General features: G+C 37.4%; 1 protein-coding gene across 1 annotated transcript; it reads left to right on the top strand.

Moving 5' to 3' along the window:
- Positions 1-8,978: 8,978 nt before the first annotated feature.
- On the top strand, positions 8,979-11,097 carry LOC104088913 (uncharacterized). The gene has a single exon (XM_009593676.4). It carries the CDS (start codon positions 9,167-9,169, stop codon positions 10,769-10,771), a length of 1,605 nt encoding a protein of 534 aa, XP_009591971.1. The 5' UTR covers positions 8,979-9,166; the 3' UTR covers positions 10,772-11,097.
- The last annotated feature ends 9,187 nt before the right edge of the window (positions 11,098-20,284 follow it).

Below are 20,284 nucleotides of genomic sequence, written 5' to 3'. Positions count from 1 at the left end.
TCGGGTACATCATCGGTGGTGTGGACCCTCTTCACAGATGGAGCTTCGAACGTGAAGGGGTCCGGGCTAGGCATCATTTTGAAGCCTCCCACGGGTAATACAATTAGACAAGTTATCAAAACTTCCAAGTTAACTAACAATGAGGCCGAGTATGAGGCCATGATTGCAGGTCTCGAGATAGCTAAAGTTTTGGGAGCAGAGGTCATCGAGGAAATGTGACTCCCTACTTGTGGTAAACGAAGTCAACAGAACCTTCGAGGTTCGAGAAGATCGAATGCAGAGGTACTTGGACAAATTATAGGTGACTCTACATCGGTTTAAAGAATGGACCCTACAGCATGTGCCTCGAGAACAAAACAGCGAGGCCGATGCCCTTGCAAATTTGGGGTCATCAGTCGAAGACGACGAGATTAGCTCGGGGACTATCGTACAACTTTCAAGGTCAGAAATCGAAAAAGGCCACACCGAAATCAACTCCACAAGTCTGACCTGGGATTGGAGGAACAAATATATCGAGTACCTAAAGAACGAGAAGCTTCCATCGGATTCTAAGGAATCGAGGACTCTATGTACGAAGGTCGCACGATTCACGTTGGCCGAAGATGGAACACTATATAGAAGGATGGTTGATGGACCATTGGCAATATGTTTGGGACCAGGAGATACCGACTACGTCCTACGAGAAATTCACGAGGGCACCTGCAGAAATCATTCTGGTGCCGAATCATTGGTTCACAAAGTCATCAGAGCAGGATACTATTGGGCTGATATGGAAAAGGATACAAAAGAGTTTGTTCGAAAGTGCGACAAATGTCAAAGGTATACGCCGATGATTCACCAACCCGGAGAGCAACTCTACTCAGTCTTATCCCCATGGCCATTCATGAAATGGGGAATGGATATCGTCGACCCTCTACCATCGGCCCCCAGATAAAGCTAAATTTATTTTGTTTATAACTGACTATTTCTCTAAGTGGGTTTAAGCACAGGCTTTCGAGAAAATTAGAGAGAAAGAAGTCGTAGACATCATCTGGGACCACATTATATGCCGATTTGGGATACCTGCCGAGATCGTATGCGACTATAGAAAGCAATTCGTCGGCAGCAAAGTGAAAAGTTTCTCGAAAATCACAAAATAAAAAGGATCTTGTCAACGCCATATCATCCTAGTGGGAACGGACATACCGAATCGACAAACAAGACCATCATTCAAAATCTAAAGAAAAGATTGAACGACACTAAGGGAAAATGGAGAGAAATATTTCCCGAAGTCCTATGGGCGTATCGAACAACACCAAAATCCAGTACGGGGGCAACACCGTTCTCTTTAGTATATGGCGCTGAAGCTCTGATCCCGGTTGAAGTCGGAGAACCCAGCATCAGGTTTCGATATGCAACGAAAGAGTCAAATCACGAGGCTATGAATACAAGCCTCGAATTGCTAGATGGAAAACGGGAAGCCGCCCTCGTTCGAATGGCCGCACAGAAATAGCGGATCGAAAGGTACTACAATCGAAGAGCCAATCTTAGACACTTTAAAATCGGGGATTTGGTTCTAAGGAAGGTCACCCTCAATACTCGAGACCCAAATGAAGGAAAACTTGGCCCGAACTGGGAGGGACTGTATCAGGTCCTCGACATCATCGGAAAGGGATCCTACAAACTTGGCACAATGAACGGCGAACAATTACCATTACTGCTAAGGTACGACCTTCTCCACTTTCGTTTATATTTTATACTAACCATTTGCAGGTGTTTAATCGAAGACATCAAAGGATTCTTCAAACACAACGTCTTTAGGTCTGAAATCACGCGTTGCACTCTTTTTCCCTTAGACCGGTTATTGTCCCAAATGAGTTTTTCCGGCGAGGTTTTTAACGAGGCAACCATTGTTCGTGCTAACTTAGAGCAATTCAACAGTATCTTAGGCTCCTTTACAATTAACCTAGAATACTGGGGGGCATCACCCTTGGATAGTTACAAGGAAAATACTTCGTGCCGACAGGGTCTCGATAGGTAAATTTTGTAAGGGTCAAACGGTCAAACGAACCATGCCCATGTAGATTACTCGAGCCCTAATAGAAAATATGTACGCATGTTAATCTATTGAAAAAAGTATTTTTCCTTGCCAGATATTTTATGCCTCAAAGAAATTTTTACTTTACAATGTCATGCTTGTGATCTATTGTGGAAACTGGCTTAAGGGCTGGTCACAACTAAAGTTTGAATAATTGACCCCGCACTAAGGGACTACTATCCAAAAAATCGACATGATCGAATTACTAAATCCTCGAGATTGTAAAACCTTAAAAAGGCAACCCTCGATTTAATAGGCCACGGCCACCCCACTCGGGGACGGATACTTCGAACAAGTTCGAAGTATAATAGGGGAACAAGCCCAAAAGGTGAATCCCAAGCTAAATGCTACGGCTAAATTAACACGGTTTGGAGACGTCCAATTTCCGTTATAAAACAGGCCTTCAGATATTTTCATAAACCGGTTAAAAAGGCTACCCTCTGCTGAATTACTAAGTGTCTCTATAATATCGACCCTCGAAAACCTTAATCGGTACAAGTCGTTGGAACTCTCGAACAAATTCTTTATTTTATGCTAAGGCATCACGAACAAAGGGTCTCGATAATATCGACCTTTGAAAACCCTAAATGGGTACGGAATCATTCGAACTCTCGAGCAAATCCCTTATTTCATGCTAAGGTACAACAGATTTTATATGATTAAACAATAAACTTTTCAAGTCGAAAAGGGGAAGAAAGCCATTTTTTTATTATGGCGGTATCGGCCTAATTCAAGAGCCTAAAGGGCCATTTTATTTCTGAGTTTGAGAAATCATCCTCACTCAATTAAAACCTAAGGGTCACCCTACTCCGAGTTCGAGCAAGTACTCACTCGATTAAGACTACACTAGTCCGACTTCGGTCTAGTTGCCTAAAGTCCCAAACTTATGAGCAAATTCTCCATAAGGCATGAATGAAATAGAATTTTCACGAGGCAAAAAATAAAATTAAGACAAGTCAAAAAGAAAAAATATCTTTTATATATATACGAAGATATTTACAAGGACCGACCAGGGTCCCGCAAAAAAATCAAAAAAGAAAAAGCCCAAGATTCCTAATTTTCCGCAGGGGCAACTTCTTCTCTATCGAGGTCCTCCCCATTCTCGGACCCCCTCTTGCTACCATCATCATCATCATCATCGGAAGAGGATAGCGCTTCAGCACCGGCTCCATGCTCTCTAGCCTTTATTATCTCGTCGGTAAGGTCGAAACCTCGAGCGTGGATCTCCTCGAGGGTTTCCCTCCGAGATTGGCATTTGGCGAGTTCAACAATCCAATGTGCTCGAGTTTGAGCGGTCTCGGCTGCCTCTCTCGCTTGTACTTGAGCGGCTTCAACATCGCCCCGGTAGACGGCCACGATCGCCTCTGCCTTGGCCTTTGCCTTTTCGGCTTCAGATTTGGCCTTTGCAAGTTCGGAAGCCACCCGACCCCTCGAGCTCCTCTATTTTCTTTTCCTGAGCTGAGCTCTTCTCCTGCATGCCTCGAAGTTGACTTTTGACCGATGATAATTGGGCTCGATCAGCCTTTTTTTTAGCAGCAAAGCGGTCCATACTTGTTTTTCACGCCAAGGTCTCCGCCTTCATCATGTCGACCTCTTCGCAGAATTGCCCGATCCTCTCGATCTTCTGTTGCAGCTGTGAGATTGAAATGTTAGCCACCGTTCCCGAATCGAGCCCATGATATTTTAAGATTTTCATTACCTGCTCGACCAGGTCGGTCTGATCTTTGTGAGCCGTGGCCAACTCGGCGCGAAGGTCCTTGATCATTTCTTCATTTTGCCCACCGAGAAGGTTGACGACATTCCTCTCCTCGGTAAGCCTTTGAATGTCGGACTTGTACTGACTCAGCTCAGCTCGAGACCGAGAAAATGCTTCCCGATAAAGCGTTGAGGCCTACGCAGAAAGAAAAATAAAGTTAGATAGGAAGAAAAAAATGAACACAAGGGTAATACCAACAAAGAGAGTTAAGGCTTACCCGATTCAGAGCTTGTTGCGCTTCGTTGAAAAGGCTCGATGCCTCACCCGAGTCCTTCCTCGAGACCTCCAAGTCGCTTAGGCCGGTAGAATCTTCGACCCCAGTAAAGTAATCACGGAAGGGGTCCTCCCTTCAGTGGGCTCCTTCGATATAGGGGGTCTTCAAGGCCCGAGCCTCTTGAATCATCTCCTCAGAAAATGAGGGGAGCAGCGCGGAGCATCCAATTTCTATTGCCCCAAGTGGATCACTTAGGGCGTTCTCTACATCTCGAGGGGCCTCAAGACCAGCCACTACGGCCGTACCCACCGTTGGCTCATTATGGTAGGAGGCATCTTCAATCCTCGATGACTTGGGTACTTCGCCCAAGTCCCTTCCCGAGACCCCCTCATCTCGAGATTGAGTCTCTGCATCCTTCACTGATTCAGTGGCCTTTGGGGCCTCAGTGCTCATTCCTACTCGGGCCACCATCTCGGAGTCATCTTCTTCCTCTTCTTCGTCTTCCTCCCTTAGACGCCGATCAGAGTCTTCGGTCAGAAGGATGATGTTCTTCTTCGGCTTACGAGTCGCCTTCTTCTTAGGTTCTGGATCCTCGGAGGTTGAGGTCTTTTTTCTCTTTTTGTCCTTCGTCGATTTCGGTGCCAGGATCGAAGTCTCCTCCTCACCAGATAGGGGCCTCATGACCGCATTCTTGCCCAGGCCTATACACGAGAAAATTGAATAAGTAAAAGAAGGGCATATTAATCGAATCATCAAATACGCAAAAAATGGGCTTACCACGAGTCTTGGCCTCCCATCGGCCCTTTGATAAATCGTGTCATGAGCGCTCGACGTACGTAGAGGTCGAGGACAGGTCTCGAAGCCAGCTCTCGAGGTTAGGAATTACACCGGGCATCCAAGCGACTGCTACAGCACAGAAAAGGATATCGATGAGAAGAAGCAAATGAGCAAAATAATAAATAAGAGCTAACAGTGGGATTGTACTTACGCTTCATATTCTATTTCTCGGGAAATGGCATTTTCTCGACCGGGATTAGGTCGAAAGTCCTCACTCGAACGAACCGGCCCATCCAGCCTCGATCCTTATCATCATCTATGCTCGAGAACAGCACCTTGGTAGCCCGACGCTGAAGTTTTATTAACCCGCTTTGATAGAGGCGGGGGCTGTACAACCTGATGAGGTAGTCGAGGTGAAAGGCATCCCCTCAACTTTGCTTATGAAAAATCGGAGCAGAATAACAATCTACCAAAATGAGGGATGGATTTGACCTAGAGTTATTTGATATTTGCGGTAGAAATCGACGATAATGGGATCGAGGGGCCCCAGCGTGAGAGGGTAAGTCTAAACACTCAGAAATCCTTCCACGTGGGTAGTGATGTCTTCCCCGGGGGCCGGTATCACCACCTCTTTGCCTTCCCAGTTGTAGTCTTTTCTTCACTTGCTTAAGGAAGCTCTCAGTTATCGAGCATATATACCTCGACATTGGCTCGCATCGACCAGGGACCGACGAAGTTTTGTCGGTCTTAAAGTCGAAAGTGAGGACGCACCCCCCGGGAACACACTCCTCAGGGCGCGGCTCCACCGGTGTTTTATCGTCGGCCGGCCAGGATGAAGAAGCGTTTTCCTTTTGAGGAACAATTTTTGACGTTTTTGCCATTTGGATTTGAAGTTAAAAATAGATGGAGATGATAAGATTTGGTGTTATAAGAAGAGGTTAGCACTGAAAATCGTAGATTTACAGATGAAGAACTTAGAAGATGTAAAAAGCTTTGGAGATTAAAAAAGGTTGAAGGTAAAGTTTGAAAGAGTGTAAAAAGAGGCCTATTTATGGGATTCACAACGACTGTTCAAAGGCACTAGTGGCCGACCACCAACTGACACGCATTAATGACTTGGGGAACTGTACCGACGGGACGTTTCGGTCACTTCTGTCGCTTACGTCATGATGGTGACGTCATGGCAGGTCGAGGTAAAAATCGAAGGCTCAATTCGTTTCTTATCATTACACTCCAAAAAATGATGGGACTATCTGTATACGGTTAAAATTCAGCCCACCCAATTTTTCTATCTGACCGGGACCAGGGCGCTGCATCGAAGGTCGGCCCAGTAGTGGATCAGACCAAGGTACGAGGACAAGGTACCAAGTTCGGGATTCGAGGTACCTGTCGAGATCGAGGACAGCAGCGATCGAGACCGAATGAGACAGGCATCGAGCAAGATCGAAGATAACATAATAACGGAAAGGCGAAATATCCGTGACTGGTCGAAGATCATGGCGAATAAATCTTAGAACAGATCAAATTAGGAATGATTAATTAGCTAATCATGGGATTTTCTTCTGTAATTAGAGTTATACCATAAAGTAGAATTCCTCTACTATATAAAGGGAAGTATTAACCATTTGTAAGAGGTATTGTTCTCGCATAAAAAAGCTAATATAATGCTTTCCCTTTAGCTTATACTCTCTTGTTCATCAGCTAGCTTTATTTTTAATTGTTTTGGTATCAATCAGTTCGGGGGTACCCTAGCTCGAGGGTTGAATTCCGTTTCAACACTGGTTCGCTTTACTTTATAGTTCATTTCTGTTATTAATCTTCATATTTATCAATTGGTATTAGGTGAAATCACGTATCCTTAAAACCACATTATAAGTTTAATTGTTATCCAATTTTAAGGGTAAACACATATATTTGTAGGAATACATACGTATTACTCCATTTTCTTTGATTGATTTTGTATTCTCAATTATATACTATTCCAATAGAGTATTTATACCGAGTACATTAAAGACTGTCACATGTAATACTCGTTAATTACAATGCAGCAAAAGTAGTACTTACGTAGTAAATGAGAAAAGGAAAGAAATTAATGTTAAAAGACCATTAATCTAATTTGATGGTGGTTACTTGTATGATGTATCCCACATTCCCACTACTCCTTTTTCTACTTATTTAGGAGTATATATGTTTGTTACTCCCAAGGTTATTTATCTCCCACTAATTATTATTCGTTCCGATTCACAATAAGTGATCATTTTACTTTTTTATTTTGGTATAAAATAAGTGTCTATTTACTTAATCAAGAAGAAATTAATTTTATTCTTTTAAAATTTGCACTTATTTGCATATTTCAATGTGTCAATGTAATAATTAATTAAGGTTAATTTAATGAATACGTCTTTTTTTTTAGGAGTTCGTATTTTCTTAATTGATATGACAAAGTTAAAATAATTACTTATTGTGGACCGATGGAAATAACAAAATCTGAGTTCTAAATACATATAAACCATTGCCTAGCGTTCTTTAATTAATACTAGTGCTTTAATGTAATTGCACTTTCTTGGACTACAACCTATTGCATGAGAATTCAACTTTCATCCGATGATCGTTCTAAAAGTCCTTGCAGTAAGTAAATTAAGCAGTAAAATCTACTGTCAAATAAACAAAGAGACATGAAAACAACACGTCTAATTCACGAGCGTCGATCAACAGGGGCCATTACATCTTTAGGGATTGCGCGTGTAATATCGCATACCGTAAAAGCCAGTTGCATGTTGAACTCCATATATCAGATAACCATCATTATCGTCTCATTAAAAACTTACTAAGAATATCTATTAAATTGAACCATTGTACTTGTCAACTATTGTTTAATTCACCTTTAAATTTAATGTGGTCTTTAATATCCTCTTGAACTTAAAAATTTCATAGCATGTCACTGATAATCCATGGGAGTTTGTCACCGGAAATATTTTGTCCATGTGGTATTTTTTTACAATAAAATATATATTTTTATTTTCTAAGTCCACCAACTATTTAAATTATTTTTTTCGTGCCAAAATTTATAAAAAAAAATTGAAACAATATTATTTTGACTATAATTATTTATTTGGCTAAAAATAATAATATTTTAATCAAGTTACTTTTACATATTTGATCAGAAAAAAGAAGGAATATACCGTTAGAACACATTATCATTGCATCTAAAAAAATACGTTGTGAAACTCCATATATTGGCTAAATAAATATTTTAGCTAAAACTAGTAAAATTCCGACAAATATTTGCGAATTTGACTCGAAAAAGAAAAATGTGTAATTTAAATAAATTGTCATCGCATGAAAATAAAAATGCATAAAAAAAAAATTGTAGAAAATAAACCATTTAAACTTTATTACTTTGGTTAAATCTTTTTTTTATTTGGCTAAAATAAATAGAGTTTCAACTAACTTTTGTAGATTTGGACCGGAAAGAAAGAGAAAAGAAATACATAGTTGAAACATATATTCATTGTATCTAAAAAATTACAGTTGGGATAAAATTTGCAATGTATATTAAGAAGAAACAACGAGAAATACAATTAGAACAAACAAGTCACTATATTTGATTATGTGACAATTAATATTTGAATAATACCCCACTTGGAAGCTAATTTTTTAATTTTTTTTTCCTCCCAACCCCTAAAAGAAAGTGTATTCACGCTCTTTGCCACATCAGTATCTAAAGGGTCAGGGTCAAATTTTCAAGTTTAGGGGTATTAAAAACTATGTGAAATTTAAAGGAGAACTAAAGGTTGCCAAGGGAGTCCGAACATTTATGCCTTAAATTTATGTTGCCCTCATGGAAACCCAAGTCTCCGTTTTGTCATTGAAAGCTAAGGTTGTTAACTCTCCACACACTCTTTCTATATCTCGTAGGAAATTTGGCATGCATGCGTGACTCGGACATCTCTCCTATTTACACCACATAAGTCTATATCCCAAGAAAAAACCAAATTTTTGTATGTTTGATCACTCAATAATGCAGTTCTCCAGAAATACAAATCAAAATAGAAAATCATGTAAAGAAAAAATAAAGCCGCAGAATAAAGGATGATGGTATATTCACCGCAAAAATTAGTGAAATAATCTTGTAAACATATATGGAGCATTTAATGCAGTAGAACTTAAACCTCACACAAGTCTTTCCTATAACCACGAATTCTTTCTCTCAACTGCGGACAAATTTACCTCCATGTTGGTCGCCCTCAAATCACTCGTTCACTTTATAAATTCTTGCATTCACCTCTAACACTATAACCTTAAACTTCCAAAAGCAAAGAGACAACAACATCAAACAAATATGGATGTTTGGTCTTGGATATCTGAACTTCCTAACTCAGAGAACTGGAGTACTGTGGATGACTCGTCTCTCATTTATACTCTTGCTACTCCCATAGCCAAATCCAACCAATCAATTCAATTCAAAGCTGAGAGAAAATTTGAGCTTAACACTGAGACTAATTCTTCATTGGTCTTCTCTGTATGCTTGGTAGGATTTCATGAATCCTCCGATGAAGATGTGACTATCTGGGTTTCTGACACGTGTCATCTTTCCTCGGACAAGCCATTCTTGCCGCTGGTTTTACAGCTGCTTCAAGAAATCATCTCGCGTTCACCCACGGCGCATGATAGCTGTTGTCCACGTTCACAGCTCCAGAAGCTCCAACCCGACCCGTTTTCTTGGATCCTCGAGTCCCACTCACCAGAATCATTCTCCAGCTTCTTCAATCTCATCTTTCTAACGCGACTTTTCTGGATGTTTGCATTCGACGCGCCACCGGAGGTGGGGTCTCTATATTTCCACTCCTTGCTAGCTCCGAACCTAGAAACGTTCTCGTGCAAGCACGCGCCAGTTCTGAGAACCTTCTTCATTTCAGTCGGGACGGACGTGGAACTCTGTTTCATGCGCACGTTCGGGTACATGTTAGCAAAATGGCTGATTTTAAGGGAAGTTGGCGGCGTAGGATTAAAGTCGTTAACGCCGGTAGCATCTCATTACCTCGGATTCTCCTATGCCACGGAGGCTCACGGGTTATGGATCTTAAAAGGATACGCGCCTGTGAAGGCAATGAAACCCACGCGCATGAACGGTGACAAAATTCAATTTCCAGTAATTGAAGCGAAAGAGATTGCACTAAAATATACCCTAGCCCATCAGCAACTTGAGGCTGTGATCCAATTTGAATATACAGTTGGATTCTATGATGGGTTTATCCAAGTTAGGGCCCGTTTGGATAATATGCGTCTTGGAGTGGCAAGATTGGGCTTTAATAAAAATGAGGAAGAGGAGGGTTCTTATTTGCAAGAGAAGCACTTTCCATCTAGGATTCGAGTTTGGGTTGGGCCAGAAGTGGGTGCAAATTATGTGGGCGGGTTAAGTTTGGGCCGGTCCACTAACAATGTCGAGCGCGAGTTTGAAATGCAAAGAGTCCTAAAGGGCAATTTCGGTAATCCAAAACAACCAGAAGTGAAGGCAAGGGCAAAGATGGCAACAAGATCAAAGATGAAAAATTGGAGGTGGGACCAAGAAGCTGAAGGAAATGCAGCTATATACGAAGCAATCTTATACGACCACGTGTCAAGCAGTGAAATTGCCACGTGGAAGCCGAGTACTGGCGATGATAGAAACAATCAACTTATGAATAATTTTCGAGGAAGATACTTTGGTGGGAATAGAGCATTTACTAAGAAGGGTGGTTTGGTATTTGCAGGGGAGGAATGTGGTGAAGAAGTAGTATGGAGGTTGAGCAAAGAAATGGAAGGAAGTGTATTGAAGTGGAGAGTAGGGGGTCAAGTATGGTTAAGTTATTGGCCAAATAATGTAAAAAGCTCATACTATGAGACAAGGCTTGTGGAATGGTGTGATGAAGTAGATTTGCCTTTGATTCCTGGGAAAATATTTTAGGAATATAATTAGTGACTATAAATGTCTGTTTTATATAACAATATATTGAGTAAGCTTGTGTATATATATATATATATATATATATATATATATATATATATATGTTTATGGGAAATAAAGCTAATCATATTTGATGAAGTTGATACGTGCGCAGTGCGCTTTAAAATTAGTTCATGCTACTAACCGATCAATTGCTCATAGGCCATGGCAAGTTAATATAGTATAACATATTGTCGTCAAAGACAAATACTGCTAAGTTAATATGTATATTTGTAATATTGATTATCAAGAAAAATATCACATTGACATCTTTTGATTCTAGATAATTTTATTTTCTTATTTTTTCCTATTGAGTGGTTGCAAAACCGTGATGGATGTCAATGTGTATGTACCCAAAAAAAATTGTGTACCTGTTAAGAATGTTTAACATATACCAATAGTGAATACTCCAAATTGTTTATCCTTTTGGAGTATATTGAAAGAACACTTGCCACAAAAGCTGACGAGAGTTTCTGAACACATATCACCAAAACATGTCCAAAAAATCTCTATTGTTATAAAATAAAAGTAACTTAGTAAAACATGAATAAGACATATTGTTATGAAATAAAAGCAATTTAGTAAAACATGAACAAGAAATAGAGATAGAGAGAAGGAAGAGATTTTCTTCTTCAATTGTGTGTATTTTCCTATCTATTACAAGGCATTTATATAGGCATGAAAAGTGAAGAAAAATATGTCATTGAATATGTCATTAAGCATAGAAATATGTCATTGAATATGTCATTAACCATTTGAGAAGATCATGGAGGAAGAGTAGATATCCACCATAATTTGATTTTTCTTTTAACACCCCCCCTTTGGATGTCCATAGATAATGTGCCTCGTTAAAATCTTATTAGAAAAAAATCCTATGGGAAAAAAATCTTTGTGAAGGAAAAAGATTACACATATTTAGAAATACGCCTTTTGGTTGCCTCGTTAAAAACCTTGCAAGGAAAATTCAGTGGGACAAAACCTTGTAAGGGAAAAAGAGTACAACACGTATTAACTCCCCCTGATGAGAGCATCAATTCACATCCTTGAGCCTTCGCATCCCAATCTTGTACACTAGTTTCTTGAAGGTTGACATCGGTAGAGATTTGGTGAACAAATCAGCCATATTATCACTTGAATGGATCTGTTGCACATTGATATCATCATTCTTTTGAAGATCATGTGAAAAATAATTTTGGTAAAATGTGCTTTGTCCTATCCCCCCTTCAATTGGGCTATGCATGCTGCATTGTCTTCATACAAAATTGTGGGTAGTTTGTCACACTTCAAATCACATTTGTCTCGAATAAGGTGTATTATAGACCTCAACCATATACATTCTCGACTTGCTTCATGAATAACAATTATCTCAGCATGATTAGATGAAGTAGCCACGATTGATTGCTTAGTCGATCGTTAAGATATGGCAGTGCCTCCATATGTAAACACATAGCCTGTTTGAGATCGAGCTTTGTGTGGATCATATAAATACCCAGCATCGGCATAACCAACAAGATCGAGACTGCAATCATTGCCATAAAATAATCCTATATCGGTAGTCCCTTTTAGATACTGCAATATGTGTTTGATTCCATTCTAATGTCTCCTTGTAGGAGCAGAGTTATATCTTGTTAAGACATTAACTGAAAAAGTTATGTCAGACCTTGTAATGTTAGAAAGATACATTAGTGCACCAATTGCACTAAAATATGGTACTTAGGGACCAAGAAGCTCTTCATTATTTTCATGAGGTCGGAATGGATGTGCTTTATTCATATAAAATCGCTTTAAAATTATTTTAGTGTATGCTGATTGATGGACAAAAACTTCATCTTTCATATACTCAATTTGTAGACCAAGACAAAATTTTGTCTTTCCAATATCTTTCATTTCAAATTCTTTCTTTAAATAGTTTACTGCTTTAGGAAGCTCTAATTCTTTAGGAAGCTCCCAAGGAGCTCCAATGATATTTAAATCATCAACATACACGGTGATTATAACAAATTTAGATCCAGATCTTTTTATAAAGATACAAGGACAAATTGAATCATTCTTGTACCTTCTTTTAACAGGTACTCACTCAGGCGATTATACCATATGTGCCCTGATTGTTTCAATCCGTATAAGAATTTTTGAAGCTTTATTTAATAAATTTTTTGGAAACCTTAATATGCTTCATAACAATTTAAATCCTTCAATGATTTTCATTATACGCATATCACGTTTTTCTTGTATTGTCAGATTAAAACCTGAAATGGCGACATCCACCACAGGAGAACGTGTATCTATATAATCAATGCCAGTATATTTACAAATCTTCTTGTGACATAAATCGTATTTATGTCTATCGACTTGACCTTTTTTTTTTCCGTTACAAGAACACATTTATACCTCCACTGGCTTTATACTTTTAGGTGTTGGGACTATCCGTCCAAGTTCATATTTTTCAGGTAAAATTAATTTTCATTGCGTATTTTTCATTTGGCCAATCATTTATCTATCCAAATTTTATGACAGATTTGAGCTCAAGATCCTCGTCAATATTAATAATATTGAGCGCTACATTGTATTAACAATATCGTCGACGATCATTTTATATCAGTTCTACTATTACCTAATAAAGACATAACTTATTGAGATCTCTTTATCTTATTATTTTCAGGTACCTGAGCCTCTCCCATGAGGTCTTATGAAGTGTTATGTCGTGGTGCTCTTCTAGAGCACTTGCCTCCTTATTATGACCATCTTGAACATTTGCTCTTCTCATTCTTCAAGGAGTTTTATCTTTGGAACCGATTAGTTTATTATGCTTCATGCATGGACTCTATTCATTATGAACTTTATTTTATTTTGAGCATTAGTAGCTGAATATGACATTTAGCTTTGGATCAGCAAATACGCCTGGCAATATTTTGCAAATGAATTATCACTTGAACTTCAAGTTCACATTTTCTCGTACGAGCATCTCGATGTACTCATAATAATTCATTACATGCATTACTTTTTCAGATGTCCATTTTCTCCCCCTATTGTTGGGATCACCAACACATATCCCTAGCCTTATCTGGGGATCCATCTTTGTGCATTGTGGTGGAACAATTAAATTATATAGCACATTCATAGTTCTAGATGGAAATTATTTAGTTCCTGACCCTGAACCGATTGTGATAGGGAGAACTTATCATAACTTGGCTAGATGCGTACAAGTGTTATTGTATATTAAATAATACATCACATACCAAATTTTATTTTGGCAGTTTTGTTCTCATAACCAATTATTTAGATATAATTGGAGGCATACAATTTCTGCTAAACCAACTTGGATTTAAACCAGTATTATCAAGATAAATCATCATAATTTATATTCTGAAACTGTGCTCTAATAATTTGAGCAATCAATCTTGCAAAAGCCAAACCGCAAGTTGATAACAAATTCACATGTGACCATAGAATAGATGCATCTATTAAAATCATATAATAGTAAATGGTCCACATGGAAGATGACTGGACCCATATATTTATCACCTTTTATTCGTTCCAGAAATCAAGGGATTCAATCCCAACCTTAACTGGTATATCATGAGAATAAGCAGCACAAGAGAATTCTTAAAGAATCTTATATTTCTTCAATATATGCCAATGTAATTATCAATTAATCTTTTCGCATCATAATTGAACCGAGATGGTCAACCGGTCATGCCAACTAATATTTATTTCAGTAAACCTCTAGTTTACTTGTGGCTTGTGATTGCATCATCATACTTATACTTGTGTAGTACAAATAGAAGAAAAGTCGGGTAATCTTTCATATTTACCCGGTATGATTATAGTATTATAAAGATATTCAATCTTCTTTTTATTTATAGTCTAAATATGCCAACCACTTTGGCTAATATATTTGTAAATCAAAATATTTCTTTTGAGACTTACTACAAAATTAATATCATGAATAATTTCATTCATCCGGGTAGTAAGAAATTAGTTCTTTCAGAGCTCTTAACTGCTTTTGTACTACAAGATATTTTGTCACACCATCCATATAATGAATGTCTCTTTCACAAAGAGAATCATATCATAATAATTGTCATGTTCAAAATCATCATAAGCAAAATAATTTCTTACTTTAATTTTTCTTTTAATAACTTTCATAAGGCATGACAAAATATTTTTGGCGTATCACATGTATGCGACCAATGATATATTCATGTAACTACACAGTAATATCCATTATCTTTCTTTGTCTCAAACCTCCCTTAGATGTGAGTTGTAGTATTTATCCAACCATGCACAAGTACATTATTATGCATAATCTTTATCACATATATATTTTCACATTCACTTTCAGGAATGAGTATGCAATCTCACTGTTTATCACAAGTCACATTCTCTTCAAAAAATTTCTCCCTTTTTATAATTACCATAGTGATAACTATTATTATTTTGGTCTTTCGCACGCCCACATTCATTGGTCAACCACTTGTCTTTATTTAGACTTATCATGCACTGCTATCACATTCACTTCAAGAATGGAGCAAATCAAGTGGGACAAGCTTCATGCTTTTTCATGAAAAATACATTATTTTTTATTTAGTTATTATTATTATTATTATCAATATGGTGCATTAGGACTCAAACCCAATGCCTTACCCATATAAAGGCATGCTAGGCCATAATGCGTTGGAACTTGAATCCAACGTCTTTTCATCAACATAGTGTGTTGGGACTTGAACCCATCATTTTACCCTCAATCTTTGGCATAATAGGTCAAAATTCACTAGGACTCGCACTCGAGCCTTTAAAATATTATTACTTCATAATTATAGGCATAATTAAATTAACTTTTAAGAAGACATATATAACTATTTCAATCTTGACACAGTTCCTCTACAACAAAAATGCTAGTTAGGATATATGCCATTTTTTTTTAAAAATGATACAATCACTTTTATATTTTAATAAATTAATTAGGGGAAAGGTGCAGATAACCTATAACCACTTATATTTCAAAGACTATAAGAACTTCACCAAAAAAAATTCAATACGGAGGAATAAGCCTTATGTTTCCAGCAAAAATATTTAAGGCTTAATGCATAATCGTGACTATTATAAATTATAACTATAATGAGTTTATATTGATTGTATATTCGAATGCCAAATTTGCAAGGTACTGTAAAATCGCCTACATATTTGATAATTTTTCTTTCAATAAAATACATCATGTGATGGTAAAAAATATTATTACTAAATTACCTTAATTATTATCTATCATAGTATGTAAAAGGTTAAAACATATATATACGTTGGAATATTATCTTTGTCCTATAAGATATGTAGCAAATAAAGGCATACCTTTCCAGTTCTTTATTTTACTGGATACAATTAAAAAATATATTTTAACTAAACAATGCACATAAAGTTAATGCAAAGATATGAAAGTATGAATGGGTTTAGATGGATATAAAACTTATCTTTATATTATCATCCAAGATATTTTTTATTGTACTTGATCTCATTGTCTGCTTATAATTTACTTGGTCTTGACGTAGAAGATCATGAAATGATCAATTCGTGCTGATAACGTGTTATAAAATAAAAGCAACTTAGTAAAACATGAACAAGACATGTTGTTATGAAATAAAAGCAATTTAGTAAAACATGAACAAGAAATGGAGATAGAGAGAAGGAAGAGATTTTCTTCTTCAATTGTGTGTATTTTTCTATCTATTATAATGCCTTTATATAGGCATGAAAAGTGAAGAAAAATATGTCACTGAATATGTTATTAAGCATAGAAATATGTCATTGAATATGTCATTAACCATTTGAGAAGATCACGGAGAAAGAGTAGACATCCACCATAATTTAATTTTTCTTATAACATCTATAACTTTTTTGAACTTATATTTGGTTGGACAACTCAAGGTTGGGACAGGGAATACGGGAAGAGAAGAATCCAATAAGAATAATTATTACTACTATAACAATAAAATTTCCCTAAAATCTCTTCATAAAAAGTTATATAGTGGTGTTCCTGTAGCAAATAAGCAAGGCAGACTGGATAAAACTTGGGGATGACAACACCATCTACTTTTATTCTATTATAAAGCACAGGAAGTTGAAACAAGCCATAGTTCAACTCAAGGATAATCAAGGCAACTGGCAATCAGAACAAGCAGATATTGCTAGACTGTTTATTCACTACTATGGGATCTTCCGGGGAAACAATATAAGGGAAGAGTAAGAGCCTTCAAAGGATTTCTAAAGAATGGTCCACTACTAACAGCTGGGCATCAATTGAACCTACTCAAACCTTTTACTGATGAGGAGGTTAAGAAGGTTGTCTTTAGCATTAACATTAATAAGAGTCCTGGGCCGGATGGTTATGGAAGTGATTTTTTTAGAGCAGCATGGTGTATAGTAGGAAAAGATATAGCAGAGGTAGTGTTGGAATTCTTCCAAACTAGCCAACTTCTGAAACAAATAAATGCTACCAATATTGCACTTATTCTAAAGGTATAAGATCCTGAAAATAATAGCCAATATAGACCAATTGCATATTGTAATGTGATCTATAAGGTTATCTAAAAACTTATCTGCTTGAAGCTTAAGGAAGGGGTTAGTTATTTGGTGGCTGAAAATCAAATAACTTTTGTACAGAAAAGATCTATGGTGCATAATGTCTTAGTTTGCCATGACCTCTTAAGACACTATAACAGGAAAAATACTCCTAGATGCCTCATGAAGATAGACCTAAGGAAAACATACGACATGGTGAGCTGAAAATTTATAGAAGAGGCACTAATTGGCTATGGGTTTCTAGGAAAATTTGTCAAGCTTGTGATGGAGTGTGTAACCTTAACTAAGTATTCTATCATTGTTAATGGATAAGGGAATGGATTATTTTTTTAAGGTAGAAAAGAACTTAGGCAAGGGGACCCCATGTCACTCCTCCTATTTGTATTAGTCACAGAATACTTGTCATGAACACTCAAGAGTATGAGTGAGCTTCCAGACTTCAAGTTTCACCCAACGTACAAATAATTCAAGATCACTCACTTGGTGTTTGCTGATGATTTAATGATCTCCTGCAAAGGCCAAGAGCAGTCTGTAAAAAGAGTTATGGAGTCACTAGATCACTTTACAAAAGTCACAGGCTTGATAGCAAACATGAAAAAATCAAGCATATTTTTTGTAGGGATATATGAGGATACTAAGAAGAAGCTACTAGATATCACTGGTTTCACAATAGGGACCTTCCTTATTAGGTATCTGGGAGTGCCACTTTCTTCAAAAAAGTGAAATAAACTGGACTGTCATCAGTTGATTGATAGAATCACTCACAGAATAAAATATGGCTACTTTAAGCAGCTATCCTATGCTGGGCGATTACAAATTATTAATGCAGTACTCTTCTCCATACATAATTTCTGGGGGGGGGGGGGAAGAGGCTGTGTTTATACTTCCTTAGAGTGTACTTAAATAAGTCAATAAGCTATGTAGGGAGTACTTATGGGAAGGTACAGAAGGAAAGAAGAAGACACCACTAATATCCTGGGATAAGATATCTATGCCCAAAAAGTTCGGAGGACTTAATATCAAGAGCTGTAGACATTGGAATATTACAGTTGTGGGCAAGCTAATATGGCAGTTACCATGGAAGCAGAACTGCATATGGTTTAAGTGTGTCCATGGTGTGTATATGAAGCATAATAGTAATATTTTGACACACAGGGACCCCTTGGACTGCAACTGGTATTGAAAGAAGCTAAATTCTTTAAAAGATGACATGATCACTATGTACTCAAATGGCAAATATAGTTTTAATTCTACTGGAATGTACTCTATTACAAGAAGTTATATTACTCTCAAAGGAAACCTTACTAAATGGACTACCACTGACCTGGTGTGGACTGCTATTGCTCAACCAAAACATTGGTTCATTATGTGGTTAACTGTACAAAACAGGCTCTTGACGAAAGATAGACTTAGAAAATCGAATATTCAAGTGGATAACAGTGAATGTTGCCTATGCAGTACACACACAGCAAAAACTCATATACATCTATTTGCAGACTATGCATGGACCAGTACAATTCGCAAGGAACTGAAAAGCTGGCTGATCATCCAACTCCAAGCTGGAGAGGTGAAGAGGGTAATGGAAAGGATCAGAAGAAATCATTGGAAGCAGGCTACCAAGAAAACAGTAGCGGCTATATGGGGAGCTATTATCTATCATACATTTAGGGCAAGGAACTGGGCCATCTTGAAGAAACAAAATGTAAATATTGACTTAGTTGTAGTGCAAATTCAGAAGGAAATTATGCATAAAGTAGAGCTTCTAATACTGAGAAAAAAGATTTATAGGAACAATAGACTGATACAAAAAATCATGTGTAACTAGAAGTCATATTCCGAGGCCTAACTTCTCGCATTAACCTTCCTAGAAGATGGATGTGTAATAAGGTGCTCTTTAGGTGTATTGTGTACTCATGTTTGTTGGTATGATAATATTCACAATTGTTACCAAAACAAAGTTAGACAGTATCAAATACGTTAATAAGTTTACCTTTATCGCACCATGTTATGCGATCTTTTATTGTATTTGTCTAGGGGTTACATTTACAAGAAATTCAAGCATCTTTGATAAAATATTGAAGAATATAGAAGGTCATCAATGGAGAAAATCTCTCAAAGGGGGTTGAAAGTAATTGAAAGAAGATATTTTGGGGAAAATGATAACCGACACTATTCATTCACCTGCAACATCTATATATATAGAGAGAGTATAGTTAATTGCAACTAACTCTTACAGCTAATAACTAACTAACAACTAACAACTTAATTTATACTGCCTGTCATACAAATAATAGAGCACCAACAATAACAACATGCCATGTGCATACTTCAGTTGTGATAATACTGCCCCTCAAGTTGAAGGTTACAATATGTTAAGCACACCCAGCTTGCCTAACAAGTGCATGTGTTGATGCTGCCCCAGACCTTTAGTCAACAAGTCAACCAATTAATCTCTTGTAGGCACATAAAATGTCTTCACTATATCATCTTTAATCTTGTCCCAGATGAACAATATGCTTTGTTCTTTCATAAAAATGGGATTAGCAGCTATTTGCATTGCAGCCTTGATATCACTCAATATAGTAATAAGACTATGTAAGTCAATAACTAATTCCTTAAACAAATCTAGCAGCCAAATTACCCCTGCAACAGCTAAAGCCATGCTCCTATTATGCTTCAACAAAGCTTCTGATGTTGTTTGTTGTTTCTTGGACTTCCAAGATATCATGGATTTACCAAACTTGATGACATACCCTATCACTGACCTCTTGGTGTTTGGGCACGCAGCCCAATTTGAATCACACCAGTAGGTTAAAGTTTAAGTAGGTACAGATCTTAACCACACCCCTTGGCCTAGTGTATTCTTAAGATATTTGACAACTCTAAGTACAACCTCCTAGT

This window comes from Nicotiana tomentosiformis, chromosome 1 (assembly GCF_000390325.3).
Source record: "Nicotiana tomentosiformis chromosome 1, ASM39032v3, whole genome shotgun sequence".
NCBI classification, from domain to species: domain Eukaryota; kingdom Viridiplantae; phylum Streptophyta; class Magnoliopsida; order Solanales; family Solanaceae; genus Nicotiana; species Nicotiana tomentosiformis.
This window is presented reverse-complemented; position numbering and strand designations above follow the sequence as displayed.

Coding starts and splice junctions, on each gene's coding strand:
- LOC104088913 (XM_009593676.4), top strand. CDS start 9,167: ATGGATGTTTGGTCTTGGATATCTGAACTTCCTAACTCAGAGAACTGG.